General features: G+C 43.8%; 1 protein-coding gene across 1 annotated transcript in view; it reads left to right on the forward strand.

The window, feature by feature from the left end:
- The window catches only part of CYYR1 (cysteine/tyrosine-rich 1), a gene marked incomplete at its 5' end in the record, with an annotated part of 59,890 nt that extends 40,225 nt beyond the window's left edge, over positions 1 to 19,665 (forward strand). The window contains 2 exons of the mRNA XM_009995438.1: positions 16,341 to 16,498; positions 19,532 to 19,665. Coding sequence (XP_009993740.1) covers positions 16,341 to 16,498; positions 19,532 to 19,665 — 292 coding nt within the window. The remainder of the gene's footprint in view (positions 1 to 16,340; positions 16,499 to 19,531) is intronic.
- Between the last annotated feature and the right edge of the window lie 498 nt (positions 19,666 to 20,163).

Genomic DNA, 20,163 nt, shown 5'->3' on the forward strand with positions numbered 1-20,163 from the left:
TCTCTGACCTTCCTCTGAGCTTACGTAGATATATGGAATGGAATATCTTTGGCCAATTTTGCTGTCCATCTAACTCAGCCTCCTACGGGGGGGTCACAGATCTCCCCATAGTGTCTGAGCTGGCAGAGTGCAGGTGCGGCCTTGAAGCCTCAGTAGTTAGAAAAACATTCCACTGTCTTATCAGCCTAGCAGAACACACTGTTGCTAATTACAAGAAAGCTTACTGAAGGAAAAAAAAATCAGTAAAAAGAAAAATTGGCTTCATCCTGGCTCAAACCAGGACAGGCTCTCAGGGAAAGCACTCTTCACCTTCCCTGCATGGGAGGGGAAAAGGCACTGGGCTCTGTGCCAAAAGAAATCAAGACTGTTAATTTGCTACATCTCATTAGTGTAAAAGCAAGGTAAAGTGGCACCAAAAACTGTGAGGAAGTGACCAGGACAAAGGGGTCTCCTCTGCACAGCTCTACAGAAATAAGCAGTGTCCTGTGTCCTTTCTCCTGAGAAAGGGCAGGAAGGGACTGGGTCCTTGGTCTGCTTTCCTTCACTGCTCAGTGGGATTTCCCTGCCCTTCATCTGGGACATGCAGGCAGATGAGCAAGGGTTTCACATATTTGCAAGGGAAGTTACTGCTGATTCATCAGTAACTGGCTCTTCTCCAGCCCCCAGACAGCTCCTGAAGTAGAAGAGGTCAAATCTAGCTCAATGTTATTTAATGTAGCATGAGTACATGTTTTTATCGTGCTGTGACTTCTGCATCCTCAGCATAACTACTGTCAGATAAAGAGAATTTATTCATTTTATGGAATCTGTAAGAGCCACAGCATGTTTTCATAACTACAGTTTAATTTTCAGGTTTTTTTGGTTTTCTGACTCCTAGTCCTTTTCTCCAGAAACATAAAATTATTCATCTATCCAAGCACTTAACTCCTTATACATTTGTAAATAGCACTTCATGCATGCTTAACGAGGATGTTCCAAACCACTAAACCCATAATTTCCTTATGCTACGTAATAAGGTTTGAATCCTACAAAGACTTACGTAAATACTTTCAAGTTCATTGTAGGTTTTTGCAAATGCTGATATAGAGCCAGTATGCCCACTGGCTTGTACTCAGTGGGTCTTTGTGGTCCTCATAAGCTCCAACGCAGCACCTGGGAAGAGACAATGAGAAAGAAAAATGCAATTGGTGTTATAAATTGGATACAGAAAAGAATGCAGAAGAGGCTCTTTTATTGCTTTCACAGGGGTAAGAGTTGAATATTAAAGTAGATTAGAAAAAGAAGATGGAAAGAGAAGATGAAAAACATTTTTTTCCCCATCCACTCTGCTCCAGAATTTCTAAAATTAAACTCTCAGTGTCTTATTATTTTTATTGGAAGATATGAGGGAAAAAATCCCTATGCTGGATAACTCAAAGCCCAGATAGATTTATTTAGACTCAAAATGTACCATACTAGCTAGGCACTGCCTTTTAAAAAAGCTGTTGCACTGTTTCTTAGGCAATGCACATAATTTATAATTTTCTTTCAAAAATTGAATCAAATAATTTATGACGCTGGGCTTTTTAATCCAGACTTTTTCTCCCAGACCCCCCAGGAACCACTTCAGATTATTCAATGTCCAGAAAAATCCTACATCTTTTTCATTTGTCTAGCTAACAGACAGTTCTAAAAGCAGTAAAATAATCCAATGTGAGCTGAAATTTAATAAAGCACAAATGCATTTTGGGGGTCCCAGTTTATGTTCTGAAAATCAGGTTTCTGAAAAAGTCAAAAGCCTTTTTTTCAGGTCTATAACATAGTCTTGTTTGCAGGCATCTGTTCATTTTCAGGTATTGTATTGCTTTGATTTATTCTGTTATCTTCACTTTCTTGTTGTCATGAAAAGGGATTTTTAGTTACAGTCTTCCTCTTCGTTGCATAAAAAGGCAAAATTCTCTCCTTCCTGCCTCACTCTCCAAGAGAAAAAAAAAAAGAAAAGAAAAAAAAAAAAAAGACAGCTTCTGTTCTGGCAGTAGTTTATAGCTCACTAATGTCAATGAAAGAGTGCAAATGAAACAATACTGTTAGTTAGGAAAGGACTATTAATTGAGTGCCACATGCATTGAGCTTTGCAGGAACTGGAGAGGGTTTGGCCTTTTGCCATCAAAGCTGTTTTCTGGTCGCAGCTGTAGTCACCAGGTCACCGGCACCAGCCATGACACTGCTTCAGCACATGGATCCCAGCCCTCCTTTCCCTCATGATGCTGGTGTCCACAAAGCTTCCACCAGCGGCAGCCCAGAGGCTCCTGCCATTCAAAGGAGCAAGAGTATTGCTGCTCTTTCCAGGAGGTACAGTGGGGAGCCAGTGCCTCAAATTTGTTGATACTCTTTGGATGCTTTTCCAGTGATGTTGTGGCTAAATACGGTTTGCATTCCTGGCATTGCTGCATTCAGGTGCCTGCTGATCTTTCCTAAAACAGTACTTAGGTCAGAGAGGCAATTCATGAAAAACCAGTGTATTCTGGAAAAGAAATTACTCTGGATTATCTAAGGTACCATACACCTTTTATATAGGTGATGAACACATATCCTAGGAGGCCAGAGGAAGATCTGTGATCCCCCTTGAGGGAGAATGATCAACTCATGAGAAATAGGCTGAATAAGCAGGGAGCATTTAAGGGACAAGGGTATCTCTCTATTAGGCTCTTTCAGTTCAATTTGCACAAGAAAGAGCTGCAATTGGTTTTGTAGTATCTAGTCTGTGGCATTTTCTTGATGGCTCCTTCTGCACTCTGTGGTCTTCATTCCTTTGAAATCTCATGTTTGGCTTGTGCTGTCTCTGTTAGGAGCTGGTAGTACACTTCTTTGCAATGATTCACCATTTATTTAGGGGCTGTGTTGCATTTAAGCAAAAATATGTCTTACTTAACAATTTACATAAGCTACTAGAATGGCATCTAGATAGCTTTTGTTTTCAGAGCTGACCACTAAGAAGGAAAAAAATGTTTCTGTTGGTCTCAACTTTTCCATAATTGGGAAGGAGATCTTGAGCCAGCAACATGCCGTTTTATATGAAGTGTGGACAGAATACAAGAAGCTTAGGTTTGGGCTTTTGCCTCTGTTTGAGTATTTTGAGATAGAATGCTTCAACCATGGCCTTCTTTGGGAGCCCCTGAGGGGAACCTAGAAAGCCCAGGGTCACAGCCTTGAAGAGCCAGCTTTGCAGAGTACAAACAGGTTTCTCATTAGCAAGCCAAATAGTAACATTGTTTTAGAGTTGCACTTTGCTTCTCAAAGACACAACTCTGGTTATGGTTAAATGGCAGGGAAATAAATATTGTTACCTTAATTCACTCAGTCATTGAGTTTCAGGCAGAGATACATGGTCAATTGAGTTTGACATGAGTTTGTGCTGCCACTGGGAATGATAAAATCATAGAATGTTAGGTGTTCAAAGGGACCTCTGGAGATATCTAATCCAACTCCCTTGCTAAAACAGGATTGCCTAAATCACCTTACTCAGGGCTGCATCCAGGTGAGTCTTGAATATCTGCAGAGAAGGGAACTCCACAACCTCTCTGGGCAGCCTGTTCCGGTGCTGCGTTGCCCTCACAGTAAACAAGTTTCTCCTCATGTTGTGGTGGATCTTCCTATGTTCTAGCTTATACCCATTGCTCCTTGCCCTATTACTTGGCACCACCAAAAAGAGACTGGCCCCTTCCTCTTGACATCCATCCCTCAGATATTTAAAGACATTAATAAAGATTCCCTCTCAGCCTTTGCTTCTCAAGATTAAACAGCCCCACATCTCTCAGCCTTTCTTTGTAGGACAGATGTTCAAGTCCCTTAGTCATCCTTGTAGCTCTCTGTTGGACTCTTTTTGGTAGATCCCTGTCTCTCTTGATTTGGGGAGCCCAAAATTGGATACAGTATTCCAGGTGGGGTCTCACCAGTACAGAGTAGAGGGGGAGAAGAACCTCCCTAGACCTGCTAAACACGCTTTTCTTAATGCACTCCAGGATACCATTTGCCCTCTTGGCCACAAGGGCACATTGCTGCCCCATGGATAACTTACTCTCCATCAGGACTCCAAAGTCCTTCTCCATGGAGCTGTTTTCCAGCAGCATGACCCCTAATCTGTACTGGTGCCTGGTGTTATTTCTTCCCAGATGAAGGATTCGGATCTTGTCCTTATTGAACTTCATGAGGTTCACCTTCTAACCTGTCTAGATCTCGATGAATGGCAGCCCAGCCTTCTGGTGTGTCAACCACCCCTCCAAGTTTAATTTCATCAGCAGACTTGCTGAGGGTACACTCTATCCCCTCATCCAGATCATTGATGAATATCCTGAACAAAACTAGACCCAATACTGATCCCTGGGGAACACCACTGGCCACAGGCCTCCAACTTGACTCTGTGCCACTGATCACAACCCTGTTGTTGAACTCTGTTATTGAGCCAGTTTTCAATCCACCTCACAGTCCAATCATCTATCCCACCTTTCTTGAGTTTTCCTACAGGGATATTATGAGAGACAGTACCAAAAGCCTTATGCCTTACTGGAGTCAAGGTGTATGACATCCACTTCTCTCCCTTCATCTACCCATTTGGTCATACCTTCACAGCAAGGTAACAGATTAGTCAAGCAAGCCTTCCCCTTAGTAAATCCATTTTGGCTGCTTCTGATAACTCTCGTGTGGTGAGAGATGGCCTCCAGGATGAGCTGCTCTATCACTTTTCCAGCAATGAAGGTGAGGCTGACTGGTCTGTAGTTTTCTGGGTCTTCCTTCTTGCAATTTTTGGAGACTGGAGTGACAGTGGGTTTCTTGCAGCCCTCAGGCACCTCTCCCATTCTCCATGATTCTTCAAAACTGATGGAGAGCAGCTCAGCAACATCAGACAGCTTTCTCAGCACACATGGATGCATCACATCTGGGCCCATGGATTTGTGCATTTTCAGTTTATCAAAGTGATCTCTAACCCAGTCTTCACTGACCAGTGGAGAGTCTTCCTCCCTCTAGTTTTGCTCCCTTACTTCCAGTCACTGGAATTCCTGAAAGCTGGTCTTAGGAGTAAAGACTGAGGCAAAGAAGGCATTCAGCAATTCTGCCATCTCTGCATTCTCTATTACCATGTCTCTCACCTCATTTGGCAGTGTACACACTTTTTCCCTACTCTTGCTTTCCCACTGATGTATTTGAAGAAGGTCTTCAAATGCTCTGTTGCATTAAAAAATTGAAAATTCATATATTTTGTATTTATTAGATATGTGAATGTGTGTGTACAAAATCTCTTCCAGATAAGGGTGGAAAGATTTCTCTCTTTTTTTTGGCATCACTTCAAACTACATAGCTGCAGCACAGTCATTCGGTAATTACAAGGGCAATTGTAGAGTAGAAACAGTTTTGTTATTAACAGTTACCAGTAATTCCCTGGTTGTATTACTGTGTGCCGAATTATGGTGTAATTACAAGAGTTAATTTGTAACACTAATATACTCAGTAAGAATATTGCAATGAGAAAAGACAATGAATAATACAGCTATGTACTCATTTATCCAGTAATGTTAATTAGTGTTAGTTAGTTATTGCAATTAAACTTGCAGAGCAATTTAGCTGCAACTGCCAGGCCTCCAACTTGACTCTGTGCCACTGATCACAACCCTGTTGTTGAACTCTGTTATTGAGCCAGTTTTCAATCCACCTCACAGTCCAATCATCTATCCCACCTTTCTTGAGTTTTCCTACAGGGATATTATGAGAGACAGTACCAAAAGCCTTATGCCTTACTGGAGTCAAGGTGTATGACATCCACTTCTCTCCCTTCATCTACCCATTTGGTCATACCTTCACAGCAAGGTAACAGATTAGTCAAGCAAGCCTTCCCCTTAGTAAATCCATTTTGGCTGCTTCTGATAACTCTCGTGTGGTGAGAGATGGCCTCCAGGATGAGCTGCTCTATCACTTTTCCAGCAATGAAGGTGAGGCTGACTGGTCTGTAGTTTTCTGGGTCTTCCTTCTTGCAATTTTTGGAGACTGGAGTGACAGTGGGTTTCTTGCAGCCCTCAGGCACCTCTCCCATTCTCCATGATTCTTCAAAACTGATGGAGAGCAGCTCAGCAACATCAGACAGCTTTCTCAGCACACATGGATGCATCACATCTGGGCCCATGGATTTGTGCGTTTTCAGTTTATCCAAGCGATCTCTAACCCAATCCTCACTGACCAGTGGAGAGTCTTCTCCCCTAGGCAGGGGAAATGTTTTCCAGTGCTGTCGTCCTGAGCCACCTGGTTCTGTTCTCTTCTGTGCCAGCATGAGTGTTTGTAGGAGAGCCTGGAGGATGCCTTGTCCAGGAATCAGGCCTCAGATCTCAACAGCTGAGGAAAGTCACTCAGATGCCAATCTGCTTTCATTGTGCCACCCAAATGAATCACAGAGGAGAGTGCTACTACTGTTTTTGTTGTTGTTTTTCAGAAACTGCAATTAATAGGTGTGGTTGTCATGTGAAAGGGATAGAGGATTTTATGCCAACACCCAGTTAATTCTTTCATTGGTTTCTTTGTTCCAGCTAAAGAAAATGTGGCAGCAGAGGATGGTTAGCTCACACCTCTGCCAGAAACTAGTTTATCCTGGAGTGCTCAGGTAGTAGCTGGAGGGCACAGGCAAGGCTGTTGGGAAGGTCTTATGCAGAGAAAATTAAAGTGAAGACCAGACTTTACCATGCAAAACTTTGCAAGTGAAGTTGCTTCAAAACGGCAAAGAGCTGTGAAGGCTAACAGTAAGAAAATGAAGAGAAGACACAGGATGTCTGGATATATCAAAGGTCTTCTTTGGTTTCTGTACCTAGTGTTTACTTCTCTGTCTAGCCCATTGCCTTGGAAATCATGAGGAACTGCTCTTTTTAATTACAGCCATCATGGTTCTTTCTCTCTTAAAATGAATTAATCTGTAGGTCACCTCCATTCTGCCTTGGTGCCCATCTGCCTCATGGAGTTAGAGTTAAGAGCCCTGTCTTTTGGCCCTTTCCCTTAGTGCCTGCTCACTTGTTTCACTGATCAAATGAGTTAGCCATGTGAGGGATGTCCCGTGGCACATCAAAATCACATCATGTGGAGCTGGCTTTGGAGTTTATTACAGGCACAAAGCAGGCAGCAAGCATGCTAAAAAGTGGTGAACTATTGACCTTTATGGCAACCATGTCTTTACAGGCTTGGCTTCAGGTTGGGTAAAAATAACACTCTAGATGCATGCCTGGGCAAAACTAGACAAGTGTGACTGTCGATGGCTCAGAGATTTAAGGACCTGACAGGGTAAGAGGTGCAGCAGTCACAATAATAACTCAGGCTCCTACAGCAAGAGCTTCCTGAGAGGGGAACCATGGGATTCTTCTGCTCTGAGCTCACAGAGTGTGCAAAGTCAAGCGTTCACAGAAGCTGGTATAAATAAAATCACTGTCAGAAAGACTATGTTAAGAATTACCAGAAATATAATATTCCTGGGATTCTCCTTGGTGTCTATACCTAGTAAGCTAGCTGTGAGCTATTACTGGGGATTACTAATTTTGTGGTCTTCTTGGAAGCCCACCATATCATCCTGACCTCTCTCAACTTGGTGCTCAAAAAGGCTGGAAGTTGGGCAGCAAAGCATTTTCAGCCTCTCCCATTGCTGTTAATTCAAAAAGTGATTTAAATGGCAGGGTCAGCCAGCAATGCAAACTGCAGGCATAAAAAGAATAAAAATCCCTAATGGAAAGGAAAGGCTACATTAGCTACAATTGTGCCATAATTTTCTATTTAAGTCAATGCCAGGTTGGGCCTTGGATTCGTGAGCACAATGAGGAACGTTTTGGAAAGTGGAAATTGCATTATGGCTTCTGTTTCCTTTCCAGGGAAGCATGTGAAGCACATTACAGAGGGAGGGAAGGTCATGACTGCAGGGAACAGCACAGGATGTCTGAGAGGGAAAGGTGGGGCTAGAGGAGCTGCAGTGAAACAAGGACAGAAAGGCAGCAGAAGAGCTTAAGGGTGAAAAGTGGTAACTGGAAACCTTGCAATGTCTTAATCAGAATTCTTTTACATAAAAGGTCTTTTACAAAAAAGCTCCCCCCTGCCCTCTGTTATTTCTGACTTTTTACATCTCTTGTTTTAATTTAATTATGTGGATTTGTTTTTTTGGTTGTTGTTTGTGGGGTTTTTTTTTCACATTCTGGCAATGTTCTGAAGTTTTTGAACTGCCAGACAGACTCAGTGTTTCAAAACCAGCATCTGCATGTGTGCACGTATTAGTCTGATGAAAATGCTGAACAGGCTGAGACTGATCAAATGTATTTGCTTGGCCATGATCAGTGAATAACGCTACTGTAATAAGTATTGTTCTTCCTATATTGCGACATGTGCCTCCCAGCTACATTTCATGCATCATTCCCTCTGTCCATGAAATTATTTCTGAACCAGACCTGAGTCTTAAAGGAGAAAGCAAGCCATGCTGTCCTTCCCTCTACCCCTCTGTCTAGAGCACTGGGAGGATCTCAGGCCTGTCGTACACAAGCAGGGAACCAGCTCACTTTGTCTGCTCGCCCTTCACTGTAGCAGCTACATACTGGCCTTTCCAGAATTGCTTATTTAAAGCACTTTGCAGCAGTACTGGCCAAGCAACAGCCCTGGCAGTGTGGTGGGGAGAAAAACGTATGTTTTGGCATAGAGCAAGTAAGCATGAAATGACCACGTATTTCTCATAAGGTAAATTGTCTGAAAAGACTGTGCAACGATGGTCCAAACCAGAACAAGCTATAATTACATATCCTTTTGGTTTGCAGTTTACATGATTTTCTCTCTGGTTTTTCAAGTGTGCCACAGTTTCATATGTTTCAGTGGTTCAGTAGTCTTAACAAGCTGTAGAAGGTGCCCTATTGCTCAGGCACTGGCAACACGAGAAGACAGGAGGTACTATCCTTTAACCCTTTGAATATTATGTAGATTAACAATATGGAGCAATCTTATAGTGATGACCTGTCCACAAGGAACTAGGAGGAGGGGGCTCAGGAACTGGGATGATTACCCATTACTTCTCCATTGCTGCACTCAGGATATTTTGGTGCTTGAGTTAATTATCTTGTAAATACAACAAGGTAGTGAGAGAACAGCACAGAGGAAACTATTTTGAAGGAATTAAACATTAACAACACACCTTAAATACAACCTAGTAGGAACAAAAGTAGGGAAATACCGTCCAAGTACAGTCTGTACCCAGTTTTAACAGGCAGGCAGGATTTGTTTACAGAAGCTGCCAATCATCTTCTTCCCTGCTATAAAATGTGTATTTAAAGGAAGTATTAGTAGGAATTGTGTCTAAGTAAAACTTGCAAAGTAAAGGCTCAAGGACAAGCCTGGTCCATTTGAGTTGTTACTCTGTACACTAATTATTTAATTTAAAACAGGAGGCAGCAGCTAGCTGACTATTTTAACTAATTCCCAAGTTGAATGGCTTTTCAGTCCATGCTACCCTGGTGTCTGCATTCCAGGGCTGTAGAACTCTGTGGTGGAGGGTCAGCCATGGGGTACGCCAAATGGTTCAGTCACACCTCCATCATCTTTTGCCTTGAAGTTCTCAAGGTACCCAAGCCATAAACCCACAATGACCTGGACAGCAAAATCAGTCTCTTAGAGATTACTTACTACGTGGTTTTGTCCTTATGAAAATAAAGGGACAACCATTGAGAGGGACAGACTCCCCAAGAATGGGTCTGCATGCTCCAGTGGATGCAGGAAAAAATGGCACATCACCTCGCTGCACTTCTGCTGTCACTCCAAGTAAACTGGGGTTTGCCAACCAAATTAAATAAATGCGTGACAGACCCTCCCTCCAAGTAACATAAGTCTGATTAGGAGTCCAAAGAGTACATTTTTCAAAATTTCAATGGCTGGATCAGAAGATCAAAGATCATTGATTTTTTAAATTTTATTTTCTCTCAGAGAATGAGTTTTTTTAAAGCCGTTATCAGCTTCTTTTTGAATGCCTGAAAGGGAAAAAAATTAAAGGGTGTTTATTAGTATTAACAGTAGTATTCCAAAATGTATTGCATGCATTATTATTCACATTATTCAAGACATGCAGTGCCAGCAAATCATAGATACAGAGAGCTGGCAATAAATTAATTCAAGAACTAAAAAAGTACTGGAAATTAGGAAAGATGATGAGGTGGAAGGGAACAGATGAGCAAAGTGAAGATGGAGAATGGCACGTTTTTCTTGCACTAATATGGTTATGAAATACAGTGAAGGCAGAGTGGGAATATTGATCTTCATGTGTTTCTAACAACTTCTTCCCATACTCGGTCAAATTTCTGTAAAATTGCTAATGTGAGCTATTACAGGATGAAAAGACCTTTATGCCAATGAAGGCATAAAGTGGCTCTGCCACGTCTGCAATGATAGTTTCTAAACTGATACAGTGTTTGGAGTGACCTGGGCATCAGGAAAATTGGTGCCTTAAGTTCACCTGTGCTATAGCTTTAGCCTGCATCCTCTGGCAGAGGACATGAGTCCAGGCAGGAGATTCAGGGCCTATAAACACTACATAATGTATACAGGGAAAAACAGCCGGAACTCCCACACAAATGGATGGGCTCTGGGCTGACAGTACCTCTAAGAAGTGAGACTTGGTGTTATGGTAAATAGTGCCATAAAATCTTAGTTTCCGAGTGTCAAGAAAAAACTGTGCTAATGCTGTGTATTTTTTAAGAGGAAAACAGAGATAAAACCAGCAGATGTTACTGTGCCTCTGTCATACATGCTTCTGCTGCAGCTCTTGGAAAACAATAGGAGAGAGTAAGTGAGAGTATGGGTGGCCAGGATGATCAAAGGCATGAAGCGGTCCCTGTAAGTGGAACAGCCAAGTAGGATGGGGCTCCTGCAGGGCTGGGAAGAGTTGGCTGCCAGGCATGATGCAAAAGGTCTGTAAAATCACAGATAGGGCAGAGCTGGCAGTTGACAGGTTGAGATGTCAGGGTGAAACTCCTAGGTATTTGGTTCAGAATACACCAGAGGTGACAGTTCTTCAGGCACATAATTAGGCTGGGGAGCTCTATTGCCACATGAGGTTATGGATGCTAAAATTTGCATGAGCTCAGGATGAGGCTGTGCAGATTTACGGAGGAGAAATCATTTGAGTGTTACAGTTAAAAACAAAACCAACCCACTTGGGTCTGAAAGTTGCTGAGCTGTGAAACACTGAAGGAGGCCAGAAGAGAAACACACATTTTCTCGTTTTTCTTATACTCTTACAGTGATGTCTGGCTACTTGCCCCTAGTGTAAAGGTGTTCCAGGGAGCAGAGGGGCTAAAGGAAAACAAGAATAAAGCAAAAACATCTGCTTGTGAAGAATAACAAATGCAAAACAGCAGGGCTGTGAGGGTTGCAGAACCCAAAGCTGAAGAGTCAGGGATTCAGGGACAGCCAGCAAAGAGCTGGGCAGCACCCCCACTCTCCAAAGCACCAAAGAGACAAGGGGGCAGGACATGCAAATGGAAACAGTCCCATGGCATCCTCAGAGAAGAATAATGCTAGCAGCTGGGGCTGCTCCAGCACGCTGAGGAGATGCAGGTGTGGAGGTATGAGTGCAAACACAAGGGGAGGATGGCAACCCAAGCCTCAGAAGAAGGGTTTTGGGTGGAGGCTGAAGCAGCACTGGCATGCAAAGATGTGGCTGGAAGTCTCTGGTGCAGCAAGGCCAGGTTGATGGGCATCTCTGCCCCTGTGCCTCACCTGGTTTCCCCTGACCCATAACTGGAGACAGACCTGTGCACTTAATATAAAATAAGGGATATTTACTTATAGGATATTTATTTTCAAAAAGTCCCTAGTAGCGCAAAGGGAAACTTCGGCATTTTATAAAAAATACATGGTTGTTTTTCTTCATACATTCTAGTCATACCACAGGCTTTCCACAAGAAGAACAAGCATTTATTTTTGTGCTGTGTGCCCAGAGCAGCTACTGCACGACCCTGCCACTGCCACAGTTGGGTGCTGAGAAGATGCTGCCTGATGTTTAGAGGCAGAATGCTCCTGGTTTTGCTGGTGGCTGTTCTGAGTGGCAGGGGCTGCAGGTCTCTGAAGCAGGATGGGTTTTTGCTATGACTCACTGTCAGAGAGTGGTATAGAATATAGGAGTATCTCTCCTAATGTACTCGGAAGCAGATCCTTTTCAGTTCGAACACTCGGTTCCTGGAACAGTTTTGTATGTGTGGCACTGGGTCTGATCTTAAGACCACCAAGACCAGCTAGTGCCTTTCTGCTGGTACTCAATCAGGCTGTTACTGAATTTAAAAAGTGACCTACATCTTTTGCTCCACATCTCAGGCTCTCCTTGCGTAACCATTCATAGGTGGTCTAAATTTACCACTGCAGTGTGAAAACCTGAATCCACAAGCAGCAGTGGGTCTAACTATTTAAGCCACTTTTTGTCCTGATTTCAAAGCCATGAGCAAGACTTGCAATTGCCAGTCTGTCAGCAGAGCTGCTCTGGTGAATATTTTCTTTGGTGACCATTTTTCTTTCTGGTTCATGGCTATACCAGCAGAAGCTATGGTGGGGACCAGCAAAAGAAATCTTTAGCAGACATTCCTTATTTTACTTACTGACCCAGATTTGCTAGCCTGTCAAAAGTGGTTTTCACTTTCCAGTGTAATTGTGTTTAGACTATGAGGCCTTTTCAAACTTGGAAGTTTTGTCAGTGGATTTCAGCCCTTTTTGGATTTTGGATACAGACAGAGTAGGGTTTTCTTCAGCTTTGTCTTGCCCTGCTCTGGTTTCTTTGCAGAGCAAGATTGTACTAGTCAGCCAGCACTTACAAGGAGTCACTAGGAAAAACAATATGACTGCAAGCAAGTTCTTGGATCTCAGTTTGTTCACCTACAGCAAGCTAGCAGGTGTGTAGAAGCATCTGCTTAGTATCTCAGGAAAGGTGGAAACTCCTTTCGAAAATGGTATCAGGCATTTTTTCCATCTCTTTTCCTTTCCTTATGAACACTCTTACTTCCTATGTAAACTGCCGTGGAATTGGCATTTAAATTAGTGGAACAATACTGCTTTGGAGCAGTTGCTATTCACGCAGAAGTGGGGAGTGGGCTTGGGGTGTGAGTCTGGGGTGACTGGCAGGCACCAGCACTTGAGGAGCACAACTCATTGCTCAGGGCAGATGACCAAATGGCATCTGGCTGACCACTTTTGTAACAAATGAGATACCTTTGTCTTTGGAGACAGCTGAGACAAACTGTTTAAACTGTGTTTAAAATGGGCTTTATTAATATAGAATGTTTAAGTTGGCAGTGGGAAGGTAACATGCTGTGTGTTACCCATTTCTGCCAGCCTTCAGAAAGGAGGTTGGGTTTTCCTCAGAGTGCAGCTGCTTACAAGTGCAAGAAATGTTGCAGTTTCTGGGATTTGGGCAGATTCACCAGGCAGAGTACACTTGGGATGCAGGAGCTGACCAGCAGTGGACCACGCACAAAGCAGAAATGCAGTGCAGGACGTGGTCCTCATGGGAGACTTCAACCACCCTGACATCTGTCGAAGAACAACTCTGCTGAACACAAACAATCCAGGAGGTTCCTAGAGTGCAAGGATGCTAACTTCCTTTTCCAAGTAATCAAGGAACCAACAAGGAGATGTGCTATGCTGGATCTTGTCCTTACCAATGAGGAAGGGCTCAAGGGCAGCCTAGATTGTAGTGACCACAAAATGGTGGAGTTCAAGATCCTTAGGGCAGCAAGGAGGGCTCACAGCAAGCTTCAGAAGGGCAGATTTCAGCCTCTTCAGGGATCTGCTCAAGAGAGCATCCTGGGATAACATCCTGGAGGGTAGAGGGGCCCATGAAAGCTGGCTGATATTTAAGGATCACCTTCTCCAGGCCCAAGAGCGTTGCATCCCAACTAAGAGGAAGTCAAGTAGAAACTCCAAGAGGCTGGCATGGATGAGTAAGCAGCTCCTAGAAAAGCTCAGACTGAAGAAGGAAGCACACAGGGGATGGAAGCTAGGACAGGTATCCTGGAAGGATTACAGAGAGGTTGTCTGAACAGCTGGGGATCAGGTGAGGAGAGCCAAATCCTTGCTAGAATTAAATCTTGCCAGGGATGTTAAGAACAATATTAAAAGCTTCTTTAGGTATGTTGGGGAGAAAAGGACAACCAAGGAGAATGTAGGCCCTCTCCTGAAGGAAACGTGTGAGGTAGCAACACAGGATATTGAGGAGGCTGAGGTCGTTCCAGTTTTGATACCAGGATTTTGTGCAGGACAGTGTCAAAGACTTTGCAGATGTCCAGATAGTTGATGTTGGTTGCTCTTCCTTTGTCCACCGATGCTGTGACCCCATTGTAGAAGGCCACCAGATTAGTCAGGCAGGATTTGCCCTTGGTGAAGCTGTGTTGTCTGTCACCAATTACCCCTTTGTTTTCCACGTGCCTTAGCAGAGCCTTCAGGAGGATCTGCTCCATGATCTTGCAGGGCACAGAAGTGTAACTGACTGGTCTGTAGTTCCCTGGGTCTTCCTTTTTTCCCTTCTTGAAAATAAAAGTTTTGTTTCCCCTTTTCCCCAAATCAGTGGGGATTTCTCCAGACTGCCAAGACTTTTCAAATATGGTGGTCAGAGGCCTTGCAACTTCTTTGGCCAATTCCTTCAGGACCTGTGGATAAATCCTGTCAGGTCCTATGGACCTGTCCACGTTCAGGTCCTTAGGACAAACCTGCTCTTCTCCTACGGTGGGGAGATCCTCCTTTTCAAAGTCCATGTCTTTGCCTTCTCTAATTTGAATGGTGTGACCATGGCCAGATGCTTGCTGCCATGAGTTGGGGTTTTGTGAATTAGGCCTTTATATATTCTGCAAACCTGTTAATATAGGTTTACTCTCCCTGCACACTCTTCATTCATTGCTACATAATAGCACGTAGCAATTTAGCTCCTTGGCAGTATATTTTAGTAAGACAGCAAAGTGTCTGTGTTTCCTTATGCTAAACAATTCAGTAGCTATACTGCAAATCTTGGTCAGGTTCTTGAATAGTTGGAGCCCAAAATCAAATTCTTAAATTCATATTTAGATTCCTACGTAGAAACTCTGATTTTTCAAATATTGAGTCCATCCTGACTCTTGCTGACTTTTTGGAAGCAAATAGTCTATTGGCATTTTTAAAATCAAGCCTGCTACTTATTCCCACGCTTGAATGGGGAAGCCAGACTATGTTTTAGACTCATTTTAATGTTTGTCTTTGTAGTATTGCACTGCCTGTTTTATTCCCTGCATTGCAATAATTCCTAGGGGAGCTTATTCATGTTGACAAACTATCAGTCTAGATTGATTAAATATCCGGTAAAAACCTTGCCAGTTTTGTGTAATTCATGCTGGAAGATGAAGAGATGCACAGAGTAGGAATGTTTCTGACAAGCCACTGTTGGGTTTTGTTACTCATTTTGTTGGTTTTTTTTCATAAAAGGGCAGGCTATAAATACCATCTTTCCTAGAGCATATGCTTCACTGCCTGTGCGTGACGACAAACCTGAGTGAACTAGAGTTCATCAGAAGGGCTGATTTTCCCCTCAATATTATTGGGAGCTCTTCAGTGCCTCTTGGTGAGGTTTTTCTTCTGTGTGTCCGTGCAATAAGATTTCCTTTCCTTTCTCTATCTAATTTCAAGGAAAGGCTGATTCATTACTTTAGGCACTGAGCTAAATGCTTTTCTCTGGACCATTTTAAAAGAAATCATTTAAGCCTCGAATGCTTGTGCTGGCTTCAGCAGCAGATGTGTGAAAGAGTGGGCGTTCACTTTGGTTCTTGCTGCTCATCCTCAAGAAGAGGAGGCTATCCTTAATCTGTGGGCTCAGAAGTACAGCAGAAGGACTTTTTGACCTAAGATAAAACAATGACAAAGCCATTCTTGTGGAAGCACAGCATACAGGCACTTCGGGATACTTCTGGAATATATTAGTGGGGATAACTTACTCTTTCTTTTCAAAAGAAAATCATAGCAATGCCTTTAGAAAAAAAAAACAACAAGTCTTGTGTTATGAGGGAAAAGGGTAATATTTTAAAGTTGTTCAATTCAGAAGGCTCTGGAATAGGAGAATTTGACATACGGTAAAATCAGCAGTGTGATCTGACATGATTGCAAAGGTGACTTTAAAAGACTTTCTCATTTTGGCTCGGAGATCTTTAATTTCTTCTATTCAGATTCCCTGATGGATCAAGATTTCCAGCATTTCCAGTAATCAATATGCATTTTTTTTCTCAAAGGCTGGTCCTGGGAAAAGAATTTTGGTTTAGTGACATTATTTGTCTGAGACTGACTACACGTTTCCATTCCCTTTGCAGAGGCACAGCAATAGCTGGAATTGTGTTCGGGATAGTATTTATAATGGGAGTGATTGCTGGGATTGCCATCTGCATCTGCATGTGCATGAAGAACAACCGTGGGACTCGAGTCGGGGTTATCCGAACGACGCACATCAACGCTATCAGCACGTACCCAGGTGAGGAAGGGCAATTACAGCCCTGCCAGAGGGCCTGCACTCGTGGTAGGAGTGTGTCTTTGGGTAGTTTTGGCTCCACAGTAAACGAGAGCTGTGAGTACAGCAGGCTGCTCTTCTCTGTCCGCAGGGGAACGGCACAACTCCCTGCTGAGGAAGGCACGACAGCTCAGTGCACAGTGCTCGTCAGCGCAGCGCTCTGCCTGGGCTCATTAACTCAGCTGCTCAGCGGGCTGATGGGCTCTGCCCGGGTGCCGCGCGCCCGCAGCTGCACGTTCAGACCTCGCGCAGGGCGGTGCTGCATCGTGCCGGATGGACCTTCTCTCTGTGCCAGCAGCTCCCTGGCAATGGATCAGTTGTTCTTCTTTTGTGTTCTGGTTCTTGTATTTGCTCTCATTCACATGCAGTTGGCTCCCTTTCATTGTCCCATAGAACAGGGCCCCAGCATACCACAGAGAGGGGAAAACCTGGACACCAAGGTGTGTGGATCGTAGTGCAAAGGCTTTGAGTGGTGCCCTGTGGAGTCTAATGCAGCCCAAGATGGCTGGTCCTCAGGCAGAGCTCACAAGCCCTGCTGGGTGCTGCACAATCACAGATGACTTCTAGCAGGCGTCTTTGCAGTGTGTTCTCTCCTGTATCCCAGGAGTGACTGCTGGCTGGCACAGGGTGCTGCATCCAAGCTACCTCTCTGCATCCACCTGGCACCATGCCTGAACTGATAGGGATTTGGAGCACAGTGCAGAGATGCCTGTTGTGCCTCGGTCTAAGTTAGCTGAGATCTGGCAGTGCTTGTTGGCTCTAGCTGAGTGTTGGACATGCTCAGTGCGGGCTTGTCTGTGGCTTTACATGGTTTTGGTGTAATAGTTTATCAGGTGCAGTGCAGCACCAAGGGAGGCACAGAGCCTAAGTCAGATCTGGGACCATGCTAATAAGCTGTCACAGGCTCTTGGGCACCCCAGGGGACAGCAAGGACCCCTCATGGGTCTGCTCCAGTGCAGTTATACCCACAGCAAGTTGGAGGTGGGACATCAGGCTGTACCTGAGCTAGCTCTGTGCAGAGCCAGTCCTTGTATCACACTTGTCATCTCATGCCTGCCTAAGACTGCAGTACAGGAGGACCAAAGGGGGTCTGCACGAAGCCAGCTGAGGTCTGCAAGGTTCATTTGTCTGGGCTCCCCATCACATGAAAGTGGCCAAATTGTTGAAGAGCAAAGCTGACCCTCCAAGCAGTATAATGGTGTTTTACAATGCAGCTGTGTCTGCTTCAGTGACATTGTTAATAACCAGTCTAGGAGAGACTGCCTTGGGATAAGTTGAGAGTTCACTGTAATAAGAGGCAATGGTGTTTCATGGGCGAAGTCCCCTCATCCCACTCTTTAGCGATCCCCTGCCTTTATATTCCCTCCTGTTGCAAAGGTTGAAGCAAACCCTAGGTAAAATATGTGTACTTATAGGCAAGCTATGCAATATTTATGATGTGTTCCTGTACCACATTCGCTGCTCTGAGTGTCTGTTTTCTCCCTCATGCTCTTACTTTCCGGTTAAACTACAACCATCTATTATCATCTTTATCATTGCAACGTTGTTTTGCATAGAAAGATGAGTAATGAAAGAAAACTGCAATATTCTCGGCAATGAATTGCTGAAGAGATACTTCAGAATCTAATAGTCACTGCAAGCTCTAAAAACAAGAGCAAAATGAAGACTCCAGAGCTGTAGTCCTTTCCTCCCCTGGTCTGCTTCTGCAGTGCCTCACCCCTGTCTCTGCGCCTCCAAGGAGTTTGACTTTGCACACTCCCTATTCCTGGTGCAAACATTTGTTTGAGCAATTCTTTCTCTCAGCAGCAGCAGTTTTTTGGGGAGTGGGAAAGCTCTGAAATTATTTTTGTGTTCTCTGTTGTCATGAACACTTCTGGAATAATGACTGACCTGGCTTTGGCTGCAGGGTTTGTGACCAACTCCTCCCTCTGCCATTACCTGTTTCGGACAGGAATGGCAAGCAAGGGGCTGCCCTTCCTTTGGCCTCAGCCACAGTGGTAGCCAGGTTTTCAGAGAGCAGGGAGTGCTTTTTCTGGCACATTGGGATTTGATTCTCTTCCCCACATCACAAACATCCTAGATTTCTGTTTCCTCTCTATTCAAGTGTTTTTTCACTGCCATTCTGCTTGAAATATCTAGGGAGTAGGTAGGAAGGCACCCATGGTGACATAAAGACAGACATGAGCAGACTCAAGCTTAAAATTTTAAAGTCTACTCTAATGAGGTCTTGATATGGAGCCTTCAGTTCCTAGCATGCTATCATTCTGCAGCATATACTGTCTTGTTGATCACTGAATAAATCCTTTTTCTCTAAGATTAGTAGAAGTAGTTGAGAAAATGTTTTCACCTGTTTGTGAATATTTTGGTTTCTAAATGCCTGACGCAGTTTACAAACGCTGGGCTCTCCTCAGCTGTCTCCTTTGGAATGAACAAGGTGAAAGCTCTGTTCTTCCTTAACCCAAGCCCTGGGAATGTCTTGGGATGATGCCTGGCGTTTGCCTTTGGAAGTATGATGCTGCTGTGTTTGGCATGACGTGGCATGTCACACATCATATCTCCTGGGGATCCAGAGGATATTTAGGTGGTCTATGGAGATCAGCAAAAGCCCTGACTACCTCATCATTTCAAGAGAACATAAATCCATTTTGCTGCCGAAGCAGATGAAAGGGAATGGATCTGACAAAAGCTCAACTTTCCTCTTCTGAAAAAGTTGAGCTGTGCTACATTTCCCTGGTACTATCTGCCAAATGGCTACTCAACTCTGTTACCAGCACAACAAGTCAGTGGGCACATGGCTAAGCACAGAAGGAAAGAGCAATAAGCAAGGACTTGCATTGACACAACGTGACTGTGTAATGACAGTCTGAAAAAAAAAAGTGAGCATATTGCCACTTTGCATCTGTTATATGGAAGTCTGAATGTCAACAAAAACATATCTGAGGACCTGCATCTGAAAAAAAGATTTTTAACTATGTCTTCTTTTTTCTCTAATTTTAGTGGCTCCACCACCATACAGTTATGAATACGAAATGGAGTACCCAGCTGACCTACCTCCACCTTATACTCCAACGGCACAGAATTCAATACAATATCCCCCGCCCCCTCCTTACCCTGGATATTCTGGGAAATAATTATGTGGCTTCACACAAATATTAACTGCCTGCACCGTTGGGACAAATATTATCAGCTCAGGGACAAACTGGACAGGGTCTGCATCAACACATTATGGCCAGGTGTTGAAATAACCTGGGAGGGTTGCCATGGCTCAGGTTGAAGAAAAATACTGTCCACTCTGGACTACCACGTTTCATGATTAAGCAAAGCGTGACCAAAGAAACAGTTCCTGTAAGTCAGTGCCTGATGAGTAGTTCTTACCGTCAGGGCTTCACTTCATCTGCAGCCCAGTACACCATGTGGGAGCGAGGTCTTTCCATGTAAGAACATGGAAGAGGCACAAATGGCTCAACAAGCTGTTTTGAAAGCACAAGAAGCAGCTGCTGGGGTCTGTTTTGGGGGGAAACTCCAACTGTTGTCTTCAAGCATGTGTTACGCCTTTTCTTTAAATGAGGGGAATAAGAAAGAACTAGGGGGGCTGAAGCTATTTTCAGTTTCTACTTCAGGTTGATAAT

The sequence above is a fragment of the Chaetura pelagica genome, unplaced genomic scaffold, assembly GCF_000747805.2.
Source record: "Chaetura pelagica isolate M959 unplaced genomic scaffold, ChaPel_1.0 scaffold23, whole genome shotgun sequence".
Taxonomy (NCBI): Eukaryota; Metazoa; Chordata; class Aves; order Apodiformes; family Apodidae; genus Chaetura; species Chaetura pelagica.